Source organism: Theobroma cacao, chromosome 2 (assembly GCF_053813885.1).
Source record: "Theobroma cacao isolate CCN51 chromosome 2, ASM5381388v1, whole genome shotgun sequence".
In the NCBI taxonomy this organism is placed as follows: Eukaryota; Viridiplantae; Streptophyta; class Magnoliopsida; order Malvales; family Malvaceae; genus Theobroma; species Theobroma cacao.
Window position 1 is genome coordinate 12702836 of NC_142640.1, and position 23266 is coordinate 12726101.

The 23266-nt window shown below is 37.4% G+C and overlaps 1 protein-coding gene across 1 annotated transcript; it reads left to right on the forward strand.

Moving 5' to 3' along the window:
• Positions 1-1835: 1835 nt before the first annotated feature.
• On the forward strand, positions 1836-4854 carry LOC18608816 (indole-3-acetic acid-amido synthetase GH3.17-like). Its single transcript, XM_007043690.3, has 5 exons — positions 1836-1929; positions 2092-2471; positions 2593-2694; positions 2973-3829; positions 4059-4854. The coding sequence occupies exons 1-5, from the start codon at positions 1900-1902 to the stop codon at positions 4628-4630; spliced, it is 1941 nt and encodes a 646-aa protein (XP_007043752.2). The 5' UTR covers positions 1836-1899; the 3' UTR covers positions 4631-4854.
• Positions 4855-23266: the final 18412 nt, after the last annotated feature.

Genomic DNA, 23266 nt, shown 5'->3' on the forward strand with positions numbered 1-23266 from the left:
AATTATGCGTCAAAGAAATTTAACTTTTTTATTCACTTCTCAATTCCTACAATGCTATTAATATTCAACTATTTTTCCTATTTCCAATCAACTAACTATAATATATATTTAATCTCCAATAGCTTTTTTTTTCTCATATATTTTTCTAATTTTCAATCAACTAATGGTAATATGTATTTAATCATCTCTAGTAGCTATTTTTTTTCTTGTATATAAAACAAATTATTTTTTGATTTTTAGAATTAAAAATTTTGAAAACAATTATACAAATAAAAGATAACAGTGCAATCGATGTATTTAATCATAAAAAAAGACTCATTTCTTTTCTAAATGTATATATTGATTTTAGAATAATGTTAACAATTTCAGTAAGTATTGTTTAAGGAAAAAGAAGTTTTTCAAAACTAAATTAATAAAATTTTATTTAAGATCAACAATATCTTTAGATAGATTAAATGAATCAGTTATATTATCAATGAAAAAAATATTATAAAAATTTGATTATAAAAATTTAATTAGAAATTTTACATCTCAAAACTTGAAAGAAAAAATTTTAATAAATTTTTTTTCTTAATTTCAATAAAAAAAATTTCAATTGAATATTTAACTTTTAGCATCAAGTCTTAAATTCAAGTTTATTGAGCCGCCCTATGTGTTTAAATTCAATTTTTTATTCAGAAAAGGGAATACCACCAGCTAATAATTAAGTAGTCTTTCACTAGCCTTTTACTGAAGTTATATGTGTAAGATTAAAAGTAACCTATTTACCGCTAAAACTCTGAAAGCGAACTTGTTTGTCTAGCAGCATGTATGAGCTGCATGTGATCTCAGGTTACAATTGTAGTTTTTGAAAGCCCCGTTTTGTCTGAGTGGGAAAAAAAAAGTTTCTTGTCTTTTGCAGGCTTAAGATCACTCCTGGTATTAGATTAAGAATGAATGATTTGAGTGTTTAAACCTTGAAGAACAAAAAGTCATTTAACTTCAAAGAGGTTTCATTTTCTCAGAGCCACAAAAGTCTTTCTAGTGGGTCTCGGAACCTGTCTGGTGATGAAAACTTTCCATGTCATGCGAACTGCTTACAGTTCTTTGGCAGCCTGGAATCAACCTAGAGCGTCAGCCAAATAGAACTTGTTTTGGAACACATTTCTAGCTTAATAAGGAGATGGTGGGAGATGTAATCTACTCTTTCTCGTCTTTGATGCATATCCCCATGTGTAATGCCACCTAAAATCACTACTAACGACTTGCAAAGCACTAAACCTATCATAGAAAAATGTGAGGAGGCCCGCCACATATAAAAATGATGTTTCCCGTTAGGATCTCCTGGCAATGGCACGATACAGGAGCTGTAAAGAGAGCTTTTCATGATCGCAACGTTGTCCTATTCTTTTATGGATATTTAGATTTCTTTCTTAATCATTATCTTATTTTCTCCCATTTCATCTGCCTAATCTTATGGTATTCTGTTCAGAGCTTGAGTCTTAGCAGCTTAATGGATGTGCTGACTAGGGCCTATCTTAAACATATGCTATGAAGAGGTCCTGATTGGGTTCGAAATCCTACAAGAATTTGTTTAATCAATTTTCTAACTTTCTGATGGGAAAAATAGCGACTTGTAGCTTGTAGCTAGTATTGACCAGCAATAGCCGCATCTAATCACAGCTAAGTAGACAAGACCACGTGTGTAGGACCTCCATAGTCTCTACTTCCCTTACAGATCCTTCTTTTCTTTTTTCTTTTTTTTTTTTTCGGTTGAGATTTTTGATTATACGTCATTTCCAAAAAGCCTCCCAGAATCTGTTATTTAATCATTTCCCCTCAAACTCTCAACTTTGCAGTTCCCCAGAAACACATTCCAGCTGATAGAGAGAGAGATAGGGAGGGCTAAGGCTTTTAAATATGAGAGCATGCCCCATAAATTGTATAGCGGTATGTTCCATGCCTGTGTTCTCTGAGCATTCTCATTGTCTTTGCTCAAGCTGATAAGGTTGCTTTTTAATTTAGTTCAGAAGGAGAAGAGACCGCAGCTCTAAAGGCTGTCTCTTATGTGATCAAAAAGACTCTCAAACATCCTTTTATTCCTTTTTGTAGGTTAAACAGCAATTCAGGACATGTTCCAGAATAACCAAAGACGTTAATCAAATGTCCAGGAGTTACCCTTGCCAATCAATAGTGCCAGGGATGTTGCCAAACTATGATCCTAATGACAACAAAGCTGGCATGAAGATTCTGGAGGACCTGACAGAAAATGTTTACCAAATTCAGCAGCGGGTGTTAGAGGAGATAATAACACGAAATGCGCATACGGAATATCTTAAGGGCTTCCTGAATGGACAGTCTGACAAGGACCTTTTCAAAAAGAAAGTTCCTGTGGTAAATTATGAAGATATTAAACCTTATATTGAGCGAATTGCCAATGGGGATTCATCAAACATCATTACTGCTGAACCAGTAACTGAGTTGCTCACAAGGTATACAAGTTGTTTTATCCCTTTGTTTTTTAGAAGAAAAAAATTAAGAATTTATTTCATATACTTTAACAATTTTCCTTGAATTCTTCATGAAAGTCATTTATATCTGTCTTTGATGCAGCTCCGGTACTTCGGGTGGGCAGCCAAAGATGATGCCTTCAACTGCTGAAGACTTGCACAGAAAGACATTCTTTTATAATTTACTTGTGCCTGTGATGAACCAGTAAGAAGCTTAGCTCCAATCCTGTCTTTCCCTTTTTCTTTTTTCTCTTTTTTTTTTTTTACATACTGATCTTGTTATTTTCAGTTTGACCTTTAACAAGTAAGAGGCTTAGCTCCAATTCTGTTCTTCTTAAATTTTTTTAACTAAAAAAGATCATAATGGCCTTTTTGTAGCAACGAATAACATCTTGAGTAACGATTACTTTTTTCAGTAAAATCTAGTACATGGTAAACTCCAAGCCACTAAACGGTTCTACCTGTCTACTCGTTCAATTACAGGTATGTAGACGGTTTGGACGATGGAAAAGGAATGTATCTTTTGTTTGTCAAGCCAGAGATTAAAACTCCCTCTGGTCTTATGGCGAGGCCTGTCCTTACAAGCTACTATAAGAGCAGTAACTTCAGGAATCGACCTTTTAACCGCTTCAATGTTTACACTAGTCCTGATGAGACAATCTTGTGCTCTGACAGCAAGCAGAGCATGTACTGCCAATTACTTTGCGGTTTAGTACAACGAAAAGAAGTTTTAAGAGTTGGTGCAGTTTTCGCTTCTGCTTTCTTACGGGCCATCAAATTCTTGGAAGATTATTGGAAAGAGCTCTGCTCTAACATTAGAACAGGTCATGTCAGTGACTGGATCACTGACCCCAGTTGCAGAAAAGTTGTGTCTTTAATTCTAAGCAAACCTAACTCGGAATTGGCCAATTTGATTGAACACGAATGCAGCAATAAATCATGGGAAGGGATAATTAAGAAACTCTGGCCTAGAACAAAATACATTGAAGTTATTGTTACAGGTTCCATGGCACAATATATATCTACTCTTGAATTCTACAGTGGAGGGCTACCTTTAGTTTCGACAATGTATGCTTCGTCAGAATGTTACTTTGGAATTAATTTCAAACCACTGAGCAAGCCTTCGGATGTCTCTTACACCCTTGTCCCTAATGTGGCCTACTTTGAGTTCTTACCAGTAAAGAAAAATCACGAAGAAGCAACTCAAGATGTCCAGTGCAATGGTATTTGCGAAGAAAATTGCATGGAAGAAGAGACTGGAAAGGAAGATATTGAAACTGTTGATCTTGTGGATGTAAAGCTTGGCCACTATTATGAACTTGTTGTCACTACTTTTACAGGTAAGTTTTTCCCCGATCAGATCTACGTCTAATCAAATGTTGCATTCATAACATTATTCTGGGGTTTTATATGTGAAAAAAAAATTCTACCAATTCCATATGGAAAATTGTTTAACCGGTATCTCTGGCAATTTCTTTTATATATATATATATAGAGAGAGAGAGAGAGAGATCGCACATTTTTTTGTTTTTATCGGCTTTTGACCTTGTAAATCACTCAATTTTCCAGGCCTGTATAGATATAGAGTTGGAGACATTCTCATGGTAACTGGATTCCACAACAATGCTCCTCAATTTCGATTTGTGCATAGGCGGAATGTGGTTTTAAGCATTGACACGGACAAAACGAATGAGGAAGACTTGTTAAAGGCAGTGACAAAGGCAAAGCTCCTCCTTGAGTCGCTTGGCTTCCTCCTGATCGAGTACACTAGCTATGCTGACACTTCCTCCATACCAGGTCATTATGTACTATTTTGGGAGTTCACAAATAAAGGGGGTAATGATCTGCCAGAGCTTGATCCTAAGATAATGAAGCAGTGCTGCTCTACAGTGGAAGAATCACTTGATTCTGTTTACAGAAGATGTAGAAGAAAGGACAATTCGATTGGACCATTAGAGATAAGAGTGGTAAAACATGGAACATTCGACGCACTCATGGATTTTTGTGTATCTCAGGGGTCTTCTGTTAACCAATATAAGACACCAAGGTGCATCAAATCTGCGGAGGCAATAAATATATTAGATTCTAAGGTGGTGGGTAGGTTTTTCAGCCAAAATGCTCCTTCTTGGGAGCCCGTTTAGAACAGAAACTGAATAAAAAAAATGAATCGTGAAGTTGCATTTTCCCAAGGTTAATTTCCTGGAATCTATCAAAGATTTGTATTGTAGAAGTTCCTGATTTTTTTTTTCCGCAGTGCGTGCTTGTTCTGTATTAAAATTCGACCATCAGACAACTCTGTCTCCTTTTGTACGACTGCAAGAATCCTCTCTGTCTTGTCCAAAATCAAAGATAATTTCTCTTCTAATGCGTGCATGCTACAAGGACGAGTAAGCATGAACCATGATAAAATGCTTCCCTGTTCCGCCATAATTGAAGTTTGACACATGCACATTTGAGGAAAATGATGAAAGGGGAAGACTTGGAAAGGGAAATGTTATGATTAATTAGTGGTAAACATTATTGATCCACCTTCGCACCTCAAGTTTGATCTTGTGGAGGGGGAGAGATCTCATTTTCTAGCCGTTAAATTAGATGGCTCAAGGGCAGCTGTGCTTTTTGAACTGTCATTTCGCAATCGCTTCCGAAATCTATCATTTTCTGGAGGGTGATTCAAGGAAAATCGTACTAGGAGATAAAATATGATAGTTATGCTAGAAGAGTAAAATGAATTAAGATGTAGTGTGCGCGAAGAGGAGGATGGTGGTCGAGGGGAATATAGATCAGGGGCAGAACTCAGAAGGCAAAATATACAAGGTGCAAGCAACAGGGAAATGAATTACAATTAGATAGGATGCCTCGTTCAAGTTCATGACTTCATGTAGCTGACACAAGTGGTTTTCCTTTTTGTCTCTATTTCCGCTACATCTAAAAAGGTCCATTTCTTATGAAATTGACTTCCCATAATTGCAGATGCCATGATGGCTTTTTCTGTTATTTAATAAAATTACGTAGCAGACACTCAAGAATATGGATCACGTTAATAATCCATCATTCTAATAGATATAGCTGTAAGATGAGAAGGAGAAGATATAACCAAGTAGAGAAAATTAATGGACATCCACGAAACTGATCAATCATGGTGCTTTCCCAGGTTGTGCCCTGCCGCTGCCAAGCATGCTAAAAATTTATGGACATCCACAGAGCTCATTCAATCCTGTTAATATCTTTTCGCTTATTAAATGGTTTGCAGGGGCCAACTATTGGGTCGCCATGGCATAAACAAACTACTCAGGTCAGGTATGATTCCAGCTGCCACAACTTTTACAGCGGAGAGGTAAGTCAGAAATGGCGTCGACATATTGCTGTTATTATCTTTTAAGATGTAACCGATTTGTAGCAATGCAGGCAAAGGCTAACATGCTGCCACGACTACGAGGGAAGTTAGGCGGAGATCCATGAACCATGGACAGGGCGAGGGGACAATGAAAACAACCCAAGGAGACATAAAAAACTGTACAAGCAAAAGGGAGGAGTGTGTATGCGCAGGCCCTTGGGGTTTGTCTCGTGCATTTATGGGAAACATGTGGCCTTAACCACCACCAGCTCTACCCCATCAGATGGGGTTGCATACTCTCCTCATCCGCTTCCCCCTCTCTCCTTTCATTATGTTGCAGTTGCACAATAGGCACCACTCCAACTGCATTTCTTTTTAGCAATCAAAGGCAAAAAAAAATTTTAAAAAAGAAAACGGTTATGGTAATTGCATCCCACATAATTTCTGATTCGTTAGCTAAATTATATAATAAGAGAGAATTATTCCATCATCTCAAGTGAAAATTAAATTCAAATTCAAGATCTCAACCTTCCTTAAAAAGGAAAAAGAAAACGTAATCACCTGATTTACAAGTCTAAACATCAGGCTAATATGGCTTTGATACAACAATCCTATTTTAATTTCATGCTTGATCAGCGTGTGGATATTGAAAAGTTCATCCAAATCAAAGAGAGCAGAGGGGAGAGAGAGAGAAAGCAGGGTGGTACAATCAATGTCTAAAGTGCAATTAATCGGGATGTGTCTGAGGCCGATATATAGTGAATGTGGTTGGCAATTGGCAGTTAGTAAAGGGGTACAAAGACCAAGCACACGTGTGTTGGACTCATGTCGGAGACGTTTTGGAGAAAAAGACAAGCTCTGTAGCTGTCTTTGACTCAAATCCCGGAGGGTTGTGCGTCCTTTTAAATGGGCCTGCAGCCCCACTTCTTCTTAGCCGCATGCAAAGCAAAATAGAATGAGATTGGGACCTTTCCCTTGCGTTATTAGGGATAAGGCCATGTCCCTGGCGCCATTGGGGTGAAAGTGAAAGGACTACGAGGGGTGGGTCATTCATGCTTTTCCCAATCTCAGTTTAGTGACTGAGCACTGCCAACACCTACCGTCCCGTACAGAGTGTGCGTGACACTCACCAATCAGGCAATCGGGTAAACCAGACATGATTTCAGATTTGTTACTTTCCCATTTTTCATACCGTAAACATGCTTGCACACTTGGGAGGTGATTCATTCCATACCTATTGAGTTCCTCTGTTCCACACCAAGACTGATAAGCATCCGTGTTCCTCTGTTCCATAATTCACTTCTCAAGTCAAGTTGGGTTTGTCATTTTATCTGGCATTAGTGGACACTCGAACCCGAATATCAACTGGGGCACCTAAAGACCATCACATTGGTGGTTTTTGAACAGTTACTTGGATTTAAATAGGTTTCTTTGGCTCAGAGAAGAGTGGACAAAGCCACTAAACTCTGCAAGTTTTAGGCTTAGCAACAACTAATGTATTACCAAAGCAGAAAGAGTACAAAAACGCTGCTAACTCTAAGAAAATAATAACCGCTGCTCACCAGTCACTCTTCTAATGCTACAGGGATAAGAATAAACCATTGCCAAAGATTTATAAGAAAATTGCATTCCCTAATGGATGATATCTGTTCACACAAGTTTTCATTGGAACAGATACAGATACACAGTTTTCCACGTGCTAGTGTAGCTCCTCTTAAGCAATAATAATAGAGCTTTACCTTTATCAGTCTTAATTCATTTCTGACCAGAAAAAAAAAAGTTAATTAGTTAAAGTTTAATAATGATAATCTACCTCCTATTAGGAGGCCTGTCAAATGTCATGTTTATAGAGTTGGGCCTTGTGATATTGGCCAGTGGACCTCAGATTCTAAGAGAGAGGTTAAGAGCCTGTTCCCTGCGGGCCATAAAACACACACAAACTCTGTGGCTGCGGGACGGTGGGCGATGGAGATGGACTGTTCATAAAATGAAAGGACAAAATTGAAATATTCTTTACTCAACCATGAAACTATGTGTTGCAATATTCTTCATCAATTTTTGGATGCTGGAAATATATGGTGCTAATAGCATAGTAAAATTGAGATTTTAACTCTATTTTTAGATGGTGAATTTATTCACAAAATAAATAATATAAATAAGATAAAGTTCCTTGGATGGTTTATCATATATTTACCATACCAAAACCCCAATACTACTCCATTCTTGTAGAAGATGTTGTTGGTTAATTTTACAGCTCAATTTGGTGTTTAGAGATTTAAGTTGGGCTTCATCCCTAACTTCATGGCTCAATATTTATGGCCTCATTGATTTATATTAGGCCAATAGCCCAAGGATATTCGTCTACAAAGAAGTATTTAGTAAAAATTGTGAGAAACGACCTTCGTGATAAGATCAATTCAAAATGACCTTCAATATAATTTTAACTGTTTTTAGACCATTGTTGGTAGGACTTGACAAGAATACCCTTTAAACTATTTAATCCAAATTAAGTAGTCTCGATTTCTTTCTCCTTACTCGTCATTCAAATAAAAATTTTAAAATTAAATCTCGATTTAGCTATCCCTCCGTCCAACTCTTCAAGGCCATCGGGTTTATATCTCGCCGTCTAGCTCTCCAATGCCGTCGAGGTCTATATCCCCATCCAACTTTCTCAAGATCCCAAAGTGCAGAGATGACATCAAGGTCTTTGTTATGGGTTCTTGAGTTTATTTAGGATTATTCATAGAACGAAAAAGTTTATGGGTAAATTATATGAGTTAGGAAACTTAAATTTGGATAGGAGTAGCGAAATCAATTAGTTTATAGGCAATGCGTGAATATTTGATAGGCATTACGCCACTGGATATTAGGGTGTGTGGGTGGATATTAGAAATTGTAACCTGTTTATTTGGCATTACGTGACTGAATATTTGTTAAGCATTGCATGACTTGTTTGTAGGCATTGCATGACTTTATCTGCCTAATGCTGAAGGTGAATGAGAGAGGTATTTTCTGAAAAATTAAATTAGTATGCTTTGAACGTAATTTTTCAAAAATTTTGTTTTTTTTTAAGTTGCTTTTTATTAAGAATTTCTTTGAAAATGACGTTTGGCCTGCCTTTTGCTTTTAAGAGATAAATAAGTTGAGCAAAAGCCAGGCTGAATAGGTACTTAATAACGAATTTAGCCCCTCTGAATTGCACTTATATCGGTGTAAAAAACGAAGAGTTAGCATTCATGCCTATAAATAAAGGGAACCATTAACCATTTTAATCAAAATTATCTAAAGCAAAATCAGATAATTGTAATGGCATCCAAACGTCGAATAGTCGACATTGGGAAAGGGCCTGCCTCCGAGAAGGACATACCGGAGAAATGCTTGCACTAAATGAGTTAGTGGAGAAAATGCAGCAAGAGATGCATGCCTTGGTGGATAAGCTGGTGGCTAAGACATTTGAACTGAAGGGAGATATCTTGGCCAATAACAAGATTCTGGTTGAAATTTATGAAATAGTAGATGAACTTAGGAAGAAATGAACTATGGTTCATTTATTTTTTTTTTTGTATCATCGCCTTTTATTTCTATGAATCTAATGAATAAGATTTAAATTTTCATTTCTCACTCTATTTTTTCTTTTTTTGTTATATGTTATGCTGAATAACTTCGTGAGTGGATGTTAGGCATTGCGTGACCTATTATTAAGTATTACAAGACTGGGTTATATGCATATCTTCTATTGAGACATTGCATGAGTGGTTTGTATGTATTTGGTGACTTGTTGTTATGTATTGCGTGACGTTGGGCCAATACGTGATTGGTTATGTTGGCATAACATGAGTGGATATTAGGCATCGAGCGACTTATTATTAGGTATTGCGAGACTGGTGGTGCGTGACTAACTTGTGCAATTCACCTCTTGTTTGGAGGCTTTGGTTCACTAGTTTTTAGGTATTGCGTGACTGATTTTTATATATTACGTGACCTGTTGTTATATATTGCGTGACATTGGGCCAGCATGTGACTGGTTATGTTGGCATAATGTGACTGGGTATAAGGCATTGAGTGACTTATTCTTAGGTATTGCAAGACTAGCGGTGCGTCACTGAGTTGTGCAATTCATCTGTTGTTTTGAGGCTTTTATTCACTAGATTTTAGGCATTGCGTGACTGATTTTTATATATTGCGTCACCTGTTGTTATGTATTGCGTGACATTGGGCCATTACGTGACTGGTTATGTTGGCGTAATGTGAGTGGATATTACGCATTAAGTGACTTATTATTAGGTATTTCAAGATTGGTGGTGCGTGACTTGTGTAATTCACGTCTTGTTTTGAGGCTTTTGTTCACTAGTTTTTAGGGTTTGCATGAATGTGTATTAGACATTGCAACACTAAATTTTTGTTAAATTTCAACGGTCGGCCAAATGTGAATTAGGAATTGCGTAAATGGTTTTTTTGCATTGTGGGGCAATTTTTGATAAATTGACTGATTGTGACACTTATTTTGTTAAATTTCAGTGGCCTGCCAAATGTGAATCTTATCATTACATATGGTGGTGATTGGGTCGATGACACTTACAAGAGTGGTGAGACACGAGTGAGGGGTGTTGGGAGAGATTTGTCACTTTCGAGCCTGGTGAAGTTGGTTGAAGAGGTTATTTGGGTCAACTCATGTATTAATGAAATCGAGTTGCATGCATCGGTTAGTCATGCCGTAGGGGTTTCGCGCGCAGTTATTAAGGATGATGAAGATGTAGCAAGTATTCTGCGAGATGAGAGGGTAGTTGTTGTGTTTGTGACAGTTAAGGCATGAAATGTAAACGATATTCCACAGGAACATGGTATCCAACATAGTAATCACCTAGAACAGAATGTTAATTATTCTTACATATCACACCATGCATTTCCTAACAAACAACCATGGCAATCACGTTTAACGTATCCTCATGAGTTTGAGTAGCCTGGCACATACATGAGGTGTCTGCAAATGATGTTTGTACAATTTTAATCGGAATGTGAATCGAACAAAATACTTGGTACATTGCAACCAACACAACTGTCACTCGAAAATGCAGTGGGTCCATTGTCATTCGCAAACGACACTATGATGGTTGTGAATGATGACGATGCATCTAATCAGATTGAAGATGATGTTAAAGAGAGCGACACGGCGGATTGGAACGATGAGTTGCATGATGACTGTGAAGATGATTACATTGGCGGACATGATAACTATTCAGAGGATGACAGGGGTGAGTACACCGACATTTCGGATTGTAATCATGCAGATGGCAGTGCAGGTCATGCCACAATGGTTGTGTAAGAAGAGGTTGAGTTCGATGACCATGCCATAACTGTTGAATTAGAAGATGTTGAGGGTGCCAACCCTATTTACCAGAACACCATCGCACTTGAGAACGACATTCGTTCGCCTGATGATAGTGATCAAGAGAGGGTAAATACAGGGTATCTCATCAATGGATTATTCTCGGGGTAGATATGATATCCTTCTAAACAGTTACGAGTGAGGAATCTAGATCAATAGACAACCACTTATATCATGGAAAAGTGTTTCAATCGAAGGTCGAATTGAAACGAGCTTTGAGCATGTTGGCAATAAAAGAGCATTTTTAGGTTAGAGTTAAAAAGTCATGTTATGCTCATTTTGAGGTTGGTTGTAAAGAGAAGGCATGCAAGTTTGCTTTGCGTGCAACGAAGTTGCTTGAGGGAAAATATTGGCAACTTTAGATGTTCCAGAAGGTACACATGTGTACTGTTGATGGTTTGCAATGTGGGTACCAAACTGCGAGCGTGAAGTTAATTGGCGAGCTTATCTCCACCAAGGTGCAAGGAAATTATGTAACCCCATTGAGACCAAAGGAAATAATGGAAAAGATGAATCGCAAGTGGGGATTGCAATGCCTATATGGTAAGGCCTGGTAAGCGAAGGAGTATACGGAGAGTCTTGTGTTCGATCCCTCGGAAGAGTCATTCCAACTCCTACCCTCGTATTTTTATATGTTGGAACATGAAAATGCCGATACTGTCACGTGTGTCACTACGGATAGGGAACAACGATTCAAATATTATTTCTAGGTGTTCGGGTCATGTATTCAGGGGCTTAGTGCTATAATATGGCATGTAGCTGCTATCGATGCCACACATATGAAAGGCAGATTCAAGGGTATTTTGTTTGTGGCGATATGCGAAGATGCGAATAAGCAGATATATCCAGTTGCATTTGGTATTAGCTACGTGGAAGACGAAGAGTCTTGGTCGTGGTTTCTTAACCAATTGCATCGCACGATTGGTTGTCCTGAAAATGCAATGTTCATTTCTGATCAGCATCTTGGCATTAAGAATGTAGTTGAGAAAATGTACAAGGACGCTTATCATGGTCTATGTAATTACCACTTGTGAAAAATGTTAAAAACAGGTTCAAGTGCGAAGATGTTGCCGTGATTTTCACTTTGGTCGCCAACTGCTATAGGCTCACCGATTTTAACAGACATATGAATCAGCTGAAATAGCTTTGTAAACCTACTTATGACAGCCTTATGAGATTAGGCCTTGAGAAATAGGCACGTGCACGATCACCAGTAAGGCGATACAAGCTAATGACATCCAAAATTGCAGAGTGTATTAACTCTTGCCTAAGGCATGCAAGAAAAATGCCAATAACGGTGTTGATTGAGTGCATTAAAGGCATGTTTCAACGTTGGTTCCATGACCAGCACAATGAGGCATTGAATTTGACCATGCCCCACACCCTTTGGGTTATCGATTTGTTGAACAGATGGTTCAATGAAGCATGTCACTTTTCCATACAACTAATCGATCAAGTGGAGTTTCAAGTTATAGGCGAAACTAAGGACACAGTGGTCAACCTCTCCATGAAGATGTGTTCATGCTGTGAGTTCCAAACCAATCTACTCCCTTGCACGCATGCCATGGCGGCAATAAGGTATGAACAATCATGTTTTGTTATTTTGTGCATGATGAATTGAATTTTTACATTGTTCGCCAACTGTGATTTCATTACCTTGGAAGTAAGTGCAAATGTGCAGCCATTGAATTCTGCTTGGACTATTAAAAGACTCGGTCATGGGTGGAGGGATATGCGGTTTCCATTCGCTTGATTGGGCATCCTAGTGAGTGGGACATCCCCCATGACATTAAACAAATTATCGTTTTGCCACTACTTGGCGAGGTCAAGTGGGAAAACCTAAGAGGAAAAGGATTTCCTTAGTTGGGAAGGCAATGGACGATGTAGATGTTCACAATGCAAGAGCTATGATCATAATAGACAAAATTGTCGTATTTCGTTTGCAGCTCCATCGACAAATGGGGAAACCTCATCTACTCAGCCGACGGCTCGACGACGACGATGACCCAAGGCATGTGCAATTTGCAAACAACTCGGGCACACATGAAATCGTTGTCCAATGTGGACTACAAACTCTGATAACGTTATAGGTGTCGTACCTGAAGAAAATGGCCTTTTAGACGTCAGTTGATAAGGATTGTTTCGAACTGACCATTGATATTTGCATTGAATAATACTATTTGAACTTGACTTTGACAGAGTCTGGAGATGACACTCTGACTTCTGATAACAGCTAGCAATAAGACATATGCCTCGTAAGACGATATTGTCGGATCATCAAATTCATTGTACTCTTTTATAATTTGTTTTTCTTTGTAAATAATTAAATTAAAGCATAAAATATTTAATAATATTTGCCTGATTGATTTTCGCCTCCTACTTTATATTTTTGCCTAGAAAATTATGTATAATAATAACATTATTTAGATAGCTAGAGTAAAAGGGTTTAGGGTTTTTAGTGAAGAAGGTGAAGAAAGGGTTTAGGGAAGATGGATAATTGTGTCTTCCCTGTTGAATTTAAAACAATAGTTTAGGGTGGATAATTGTTTTTTGCCTTATGTAAGATGGTTAATGCCTATCTTAACCATGTTAACACCAATTTAAGCATAAAATTAACTATGTTTAGATTGACTCACTTAAACTAACTAATTTAATAATTAAATAAAATCTACTAATTTCTATGCAGTATTTACAAGAATAAATGTAAATTATTATCAAAATTAAGTCAAAATAACTATATATTAGAGAGTTATCAATACCCTGTCAACAAGTCACGCAATGATTACACCCCATTCATGCAAGCAATCCCCTAATAATGACTCAAAACTAGTCAAAAATTGAATTTAGGCACACAATGCCCATGGACTAGGCACGCAATGCCTTATAAAAATGTTAGACAATACCTTATCAACTAGTATGATGTAAATGATTTAATCAACAAAATTGGATTTGAAGAAGGCAATCATGTGACACACAATTAGTGAGTAACACAATCCCATTTCAGAACTGATGTGATTACATATGAACCAATCCCGCGATTCCATAATAACTAGTCACGGCACTCCATATTTACTACTCACGCGACTCAAGATCAAATAGTCACGCGACTCCATATTTACTACCTCAGTTGACTTATTTACGTGTGGAAAACAATCGATATATATCGTTAACTATCAACAGATAATTCAGTTCTAATTGAAATACTTTAAGATTACATCGATATATTACGTAATCTATCGACAGATGTTAATGGTTTTGAGTTTCAGTCTTAACTCTTTCACCATGTCAATATATCGATAGATGTTGTAATTCTTTTGATGTCTGACTACATCTATCCATAGATGATGAACACTTATTGATAGATTACAACTTCAAATGGATCGGGCTACGCATTGTTGATTATTTTTCAAATGCAGGGGCTTGAAACACTGCCAAAATTTGTACAATACATTTCAGGGGCCTGAACAGAAGTAAATTTCAATCGAGGAAAAAAATCAGTTGATAACATCATAAATCAGTGTCCAACTAAACCATCACATAAAGGGCATTTGATTGGAAGTGAAACTAATCATGCTGTTTCAAGCCTCATTGCATCTTCGCAAGCACTTCAGGGTCGTTTTCCACTAGTGTCATTTACTGGTGAATTAGGGAGTATTAATCACCAAACTTCAGATTCAAGGGGATCCCAAGAAAATGATCCTAGCTTGGGTTCAAACACTTCAAAGACCCTTAAATCCCCCTGGATGCCTTTCCTTTTGTTGTTTGCTGCTATTTGAACTAAAATTCGTCGTGTAGATACAGACCAAGTTACTAATCATTATGAACTATTCAGTGCAATCAAGATAAGTTGTGATGCCTTTGTGAAGAAGTTGAGGTTTTTAGTTGGAGATGATTTGTTGAGGTCAACAATAACATCTTTGCAGTGCAAGATACCATCTATGCAGGAGTTGCAAGTGGCAAAGCAAAACATGAAGGGTCTTGGCAACCTCTGAATTATCATCTTATATGTTTAGGTGTCTATTGCGTTTGTGTCCTTGTGGAGTCCTTCAGTGTGGGGTTATCTGAGGACTGTCGGTTAAAATGCGTCAACATGAAGGTACTATAAGGCTTAGATTTTTGTTATCATTGTGTAATTGTTAGGTAATTTTCTTAAGTATCAAGGAGGATTTCGCTCTGAACTTGTTTTTATGGTACTTGCTTTTATGGTACTTGTTCTTAATGTGGACCGTTGTAATAAAAAAAAACATAAAAGGCATAAGATAAACAAAAGACAATCAATCAAGTGAAACAAACTCACATAAAAGCATGGCAAGCAGCAATAGTTCAATGTACCCGATACATCAAAAATACAAATATTTGTAAATACAACCAAAATCTGATGCACAGGTAGCCATGGAATGGAACAGTCTAAAAACGCAGTATAACAGATGTATGCAGAGAGAATTCAGATGGTGTAGGAAATTGAGAGCAAAATTGACCCTCGAATTCTTTTTGGCTCTACAACATCTCACGATTTTGTGCCTTCAAAAATTCTATACAAGCAGTCAACCTAGAGTCCATTGTTTCCATAAATGAGAGGAGTCTAGTGAAAGCTTGCTCAACATCGAATGTGGTGGAAAAAGGTGCACTAGATTGAGCAGTAGACGGGGCCCCATAGGATAAGCACTCGGCTCTCCCTCATTCCCCTCCTCATCAAATTCCAGGTTATCGGCTAATCCCTTCCTAACCCAACTATTGTTTCTAAACTCAAAACCTAGCTTTTTAATAATATGTTCATCGATAGGATTGAACAAAAGCATGTTTTTGGGTGAATCACAATAGGTGTCAACTTTGAAGTAGTCTATGATCTCACTGATCAGCATGTCGTAAAACAGAGTTTTAATGCCACCTTGAATGGTCCGAAGCATGTCATCTCTAATGAATTTAGCAAGGTCGATACGGTGGTTTAATTTGATGTTAAATAAGAACCAAAGGTCCTTTGTGGTGACAGTTGAATAGTTCGAGCCGTGAGAATGGATAGTGTGAGTGATGATGAGGTGCAAGACTCGATCAAAGAAATATAGCCTTGTGCAACTAGCACTGCCTCTTTCATTTAGTGGAAGGTAGATAAATGCCGACCGAAGGTTCCATTATCAAAGACACACCGAAGATCTTTTTGGAGGGAAGTAAGGTGAAGGACTCGTTCTATCAGCTCACGAGTAACAAGGATCTGTTGTCCCATGACGTGGGTGACAAACATATCGTCATGGTTCATTACCTGACTTATTTTGGACTCCGCATATTTTTGTGTTGCATTGAAGTAAAAAATCTAGACCAAATTCTCATAGTATTTCCTATTCAATTGTAAATAATGTGTCTGCCTAAAATTTTCAAAGTTCGCAAGGTATGGGAAATCTATAGACTTTAAATAATCAAAGTCAATTATACGTATAGGCATTACCTTGCGTTTGGTGAAATTGGCATTGAATCTCTTAGCGTGCAATGGATGAGTGAAACTTTGCAAAAAAGAACTCACTACTAAGGCAAAGGATGTTTCCGCACCAGCAGAGCCGCTTGAACCACTGTTCTGAGTCACCTTTATGCGTTTAGTTCTGTGACTCATTTTTCAAAATTAGGAAATGAGAAATCTGGAGGCTTCTGGTGTTTTGAGCAAAATGATTCGATAGAGATGTCAAAGAGTATCACATTAATGATTTAATCGACAGAATCAGAAAATGAGTTTGGTTAATTTGTGAGTTCGTGGGTGAAACTTTACAAGGAAACCCTTTAAATAGTTTAGGATTTGATAAATTTACAATTAACTTCAGAGGTTTTGAGGGTGAGTAGGTTTTGGAGGCAGCGGCATGGGTAATCTATGAGTGAAATATCTATTGATAGATTTTACATATATCGATAGATACCGTATCATCTTTCAAGCATACGAAATATCTATCAATAGATTTTAAATATATCGATAGATGTCGTTTCATCTTCCAAGCATACGAAATATCTATTGATAGATTTTAAATATATCGATAAGATGCTGTTTCATCTTTCAAGCATACGAAATATCTATCGATAGATTTTAAATATATCGATAGATGTCGTTTCATCTTCCAAGCATACGAAATATCTATTGATAGATTTTAAATATATCGATAGATGCCGTTTCATCTTCCAAGCATGCGAAATATCTATCGATAGATGTTAAATATATTGATAGATGCCCTTTCACCTTCCAAGCATATGAAATATCTATCGATAGATTTTAAATATATCGATAGATGCCCTTTCATCTTCAAGCATACGCCTACAACTATCAATAGATTTTAAATATATTGATAGATGTCGTTTCATCTTTTAGCAAATGCTTACAACTACTGATAGATTTTGTTCCAGATTGTATGCTACAGGCTATAATGTGGAGGTCAAAGAACAATGTTTCGCATCCAACTCATGCAAAACTATCAAAAGTTAGTTTAAGGGTGAAGAGAAGGTCCTACAACATGATTGTTGCATAATATTTTTATATGAGAATATTACTCAGGTCATATTTTTGTTCCAGTATTTTTAATTTCATTCAGTTTACGCAATAATAAGTATTTAAGAATTGCATAAACATTTCAAGAGTTTTAAAAATATTTTTAAATTATAATGTTTTTATTCCAATGTGATCATTTATTATTTTGGAGTATTAATATTGAAAAGTAAGATTTTATATTAAAAATTATAAGTTTATTCAACTTATATGGTTTCTTAAATGTAAGGGTAATTTTGTTAATTTACAAATGATGTTACAAAGTCATATTCCCAAACACTACAATGTAATCTTCTAAGCAATTACATTGACATTCCCTGTAATCATCACTTCCCCTGGTTATACTAAACGTTGCAAAGTGATATTCCCAGAAATCACATTCCTTGCAATAAACCAAACCCTAACCCATAATTAAACGAAAATCTCTTAAACCTATGTCTAGTTGTAAGTTCAACCACTAAAGCTAAACCGTCCTGCACTGTCTTAAGCAATGGTCACATCTTCGAGTAGACCCAATGTCTATGACTATGGTGACCAAATTATGAGTGATGATGAATACTTAAGGCTACGATCAAGGAAGAAATGAAAACTAGCTCTTCAACTACCTGTCGCATCAATTGGTTTTTTAATTGAACTAGGTAATGATCTGTCCTCGTCCTCAGGATTTAGGGACAACTCACATGCTGCGAGGTATAGGGTAATAGAGAATGCCATCATATCGTGTGGGAAAATGGTAGATTGGGAAAGCTTTAAGGAAAACATACACCTTGAGGGTGACTTAAATTTGTTTTTTGACATGGGTAAACTTAAAGGTCTAGGTACTTTTCCATATATTGATTACAGCCTGACTCTTGTTAGGGAATTTTACTCCAGCATTCACCAGAGTGAAAATGAATTTGAAAATCATAGTGATTTTAACCCATTTGTTTTGAACGTGTTTTTGGGAGGAATAGAGTTTACAGTGACTGCCTTTGATATTGGGAAGCTCCTAAAGATGAAGTACACACAAGGATAATACATATTTCCCAAATTTTATAAGCCCTACCCGATGTGGGCCCACTTAACAGGTAAAAAAGAACCATACAACACAAATTCATGTTTTACTCGTCATGTGAATTATACACCCTGGAGGCTAATACATAATTTTCTCTCGTCCACATTACATGGAAGGATCAATCATTTAAGACGTGTTAGCACTGAGGATCTATGGATGATGAAATCAATTGGGACCCGGTTTGGCCTGAATATTACAGAATATATGATCTTCAGAATAAGAAGAAATCCCATACGAGAAGAGACGATCCTTCCATACGAAAACATCATATCTGCTCTAGTTAAAAAGAAAGGTATATGGAGCAATAGGTATCTAGCTGATTGGCCCAGTGGCAGGTCTCGTAATCTCTCAATTGGATGGCTTGCAAAAAGGGGAAATGACTTGAGTGTTGATGAACCATTCAACTCTGTCGAAGGCAGCCCAGTTCATCCTGCCCATGATACTCCATCCAGTGGTCCATCTCAAGTTATTCTAGATCCTGTTTCCAATGACGTGATGTATAATATGCTTGTGAGGATTGATGAGAAACTCAGTAACCAAACTGCTACAATGCAGTCATTGGAATTGAGGATACAAAATGCTGAGAATCTTCTAATGCAAAGAACAGATACAGTTGTTCAGGTAGTAGAAGTTTGGTCGAAAGAAATAGTCATGAGATGAGTTTCTCTCGCATGAACCTCAGAGAAAAAGGAAGTCAGTTATCATTGGTTCTGGCTTAGTCAAGCGGAGCAGATGAAGATTCATATTTTGAGAGTTGTGGGTTAACTGGATTAGGGATGCTGTAATTTGTTTACTAAACAATTTGTGGTATATTGTTTATTTTTATATTCGCTCAACATGTGCTTTAACTTTTAGGTGTTTAGGGTAACTTTTGGTCGAGGGTTTAGGGTATTTAATAGGATATTTTGTTATGATGGTGCTTGGGGTTGGGTTATGGTTTTATATTATCCACCATAATTGGCTTACCCCATTCTTCAAAGAACATGACACATAATAAATGAGTCATGCAATCCCATATCAACTAGTCACGCGATTCCATATCAACTAGTCATTCGATTCCATAACAAGTGGTAACACTAATCCATAGATACTACTCACGCGACTCAATATAAACTAGTAACGCAATTCCGCAAAAACCAGTCACGCGATGCCATGGTTTTTACTCACACGATCTTATAATAAATACTCACGCCATTCCATAATAAATGGTAATGCCACTCCATAGATACTACTCATGCGACTCAATATCAACTAGTAACGCGATTCCATAATAACTAGTCACATGATTCCATAATAACTACTAACACCACTCCATATTTACTACTCATGCAAGTCAATATCAAATAATCACGTGATTCTAAATCTTAACGGTTCACATGATTCCATATTTAATAGTCATGCGATTTCAAATAGATTAGTCACACGATTCCATATTAACAACTGACGTGATTAAAAATTAAGTAGTCGCGTGATTCCATATCAAATACTCGCGCGAATCAATATCAACTGGTGATGCGATTCCATCTCCACCATTCACGCAATTCAATATCAACTGGTTACAACCCTATGTCACACAATGTAATTCAATATGTCATATAGGCTATAAAGTAAGGGGGTTATGGCGTATGCAAACTCATGAACGCTGGCATGTAAATTGCGCAAAATACTAACAGAATTTAAAATATGAATAAGAAAGAAACAATGTTATTCTTATTGGACCCGTATGCTTATCACATCAATGAATACCGAACTGTTCTTATTGCCCTTTTTTTTTTTGTTAAATGATACAAAAATGAAAAAAATGTAAATGATACAACAAAAAATAATATGGACATGATACAAAACAATGTTATTTACATATTGAAAAAGAATAAACAAATTAAAAAATTTCACTACTGATGCTATTTGCAAAAATTTCAAGGATAAACTTTTTTCGAAGTCTGCCTATGGCGTTTACCTTGAGTGTATGATCCTTCGAAAAGATCAACCACTGCAACGAGGTGATAACCCAATCCCCGCAACTATGCAAATCTTTCTGTATTAGGGTCTTTGCATTTAACTTATACCTCATCTGCGTCAAACGTCGCTTCTGATGACGTAAGCTGGCAAAGTACCAGGTTTGGTGGGATATAATGGGAAACAATGTTGTTAATGGACTGATCTGCTGATCACGTAAGTCGGACTTAATTGCTTTTGCCTGACTGTACGATGAGTCCACTAACATCATACTCCAACTCAACAAGTTGATGTGCATTACCACCTAGTGGCTGTCGAAATAACACGGTATGAGAATTAAGTCAACTTCATGCCATGGCCAACCCCACGAAGGACTCCCACCCCTTACATACTTAAGCACATGGTCTAGCATTATCATCTGACTCGCCTTGAATGTCTTATTGGTTGGGGGAGGATTCATTTTTTGGGTCAGCCCCAACAAAATTGGCTGTCAATTATGTTACGCACAATAATTAGATGCAATTAACTAATACACACCCCATACATTTGAATAATTACAACTCATTAACATATAATATACTTACATAGAAGCTGGTGTCAACGATGCATATTCTCTGCTTGTAGAGTTGTCGATGGTGCTCGTGTGCCTGTTTACACAACACACTGATGCATGCGTCAATGTGTTGGCTGTCCAACAACTTAGTTGGCATCTCCAATCGTCGAAAAAAATCAGGGCCTTCTTATCCTTCAATGCCCAGAATGTTAACCCTGCATATTTATAATACCCACGTCAAAAGGTATATGGAATAAATACCATAGAACCGTTAACCCTAATATCGTGTACTATTATCATTTTACCTGGCTTGCTCATTTTTCATGAAGGAGTCATATCTGTCTTTCAAATCATTTTAAGCTTTGTGCTGGACTAATAGCGGGTTAACGTATGGGCTTCGAAGGTATTTGCTGGCTAATCTCACATATGCATCTTCGATCTGAGGTTGAGGTGGAGTCTTAGGAGAAGGTGTGATCTCACCATGCGGGGGGGCCTTTAGTGGAGTTGGGACATGAGCAAGACGTGGGGAAGTTGTTGTTCGACTACTCTCAGGATGAAGTGCCTCTTCGACCTCAGATGAAGGAGGAACCTCATAAGAAGGTGTGCGATGAGAATGTTGGGCTGCCTCTAGTGGAGATAGGATAAGAACAGGATGATGTTCGATCGGGCCAGCAAGAGGTGACCTTCGAGCAAATACAATTGACTAATTTATGCCACCTGCATCGTCAAGATCAACCCCAATACCACTGCCCTATTTGTCATGCGCACCATCCTTTTCACCTATTGATTGACCTTAAACGGTTGAAAAAATCAAACACATTAGAACAGCGTATACATCGTACATGTTATAACTCAAGCAATGAAAAACATAAAAGCTCATACCTCGTAATGGTCAATTAGCCGACCGATAATCTGATCCTTTAGCCCTTGCAGTAAGTGCTGGATATGTTGATGCAGTGACTACATCTGCATCTGCATCGCTCGCTGGATCTCCAACTGCATTACATGCATCTGCATTTGCATATCCGTCTGCAATGACTGTAGGTATTTCTTTTCCACTGTGTCCACATCTGTTGCAACTCTTGCTTAATGCTTGTAGTCATTTGCAGACACAGCGACGAGTTGTGTGCTTAAGGATGAGGAGGAGCAGCATGAGGAGTCACATTAGTAGTAGTAAGAGGAGCAGCATGAGAAACAGCATGAAGAGCCGCATGAGGAGAATCAGGCTCTTCAGCGACATCAAACTGGGAATAAACCTCCTCGTTCGTGGTGTGTCTCTACTTAATGGCTCGTCTTACCTTACTTTTCCTTTTACTGTCCATTATTTTCCTCTTTTGTTAGGGATCGAATTCTGACCGACCCTCCAACTTCCATAATGGAACGTATTAATGCCTTTCAAAGATATTGACGTCAATGTCAGCCCAATATGCGGTCAACATTTCTTCCGCAGTTGGCTCCAACATCCTCATTTGGCACAACTGCACCAAAACATACATTACCATTAGGTATAACCCTTGCTACCCTATGACAATAAAAATAAAATTTAATAAAATAAAAACTTATAGTTTCTTTACTTATCTTGCCCTTTTTCTCCAAACTTGCAATATTAGTGTGGAAGCCTGTAGGCTTCTCGTCACGATGCCATTTCAGCATTCTTGGCTAAAGCTGTCCGAAGTGGCACTGCCTTCCAAACAAGCTTCTGATTTCAAGAATTGTTTCCAACACCCAAAACTGCACATCAATTGTGAAACATTTTTTACTCACCTCATAAATTCTTATGCAAAAAGAATAATGATAATGATAAACATTAGGGTATGGCAGACTACCTGAAATGCCCATATAAATTCGTAGAGGTGGTAGCGTTTCTTCTCTAGTACGCCCACAATAGAAGGTTCGAAACCCTTCATCAAGTAATCAACGGTCAAACTCTAAACATAAGTGCCCCATGGGAATGCATTCCACTCGTCGATGTTCTCG

Coding starts and splice junctions, on each gene's coding strand:
- LOC18608816 (XM_007043690.3), top strand. CDS start 1,900: ATGAGAGCATGCCCCATAAATTGTATAGCG. Junction 2,472..2,592: donor GTAACTGAGTTGCTCACAAG/GTATACAAGTTG, acceptor TCTTTGATGCAG/CTCCGGTACTTCGGGTGGGC. Junction 3,830..4,058: donor TGTTGTCACTACTTTTACAG/GTAAGTTTTTCC, acceptor TCAATTTTCCAG/GCCTGTATAGATATAGAGTT.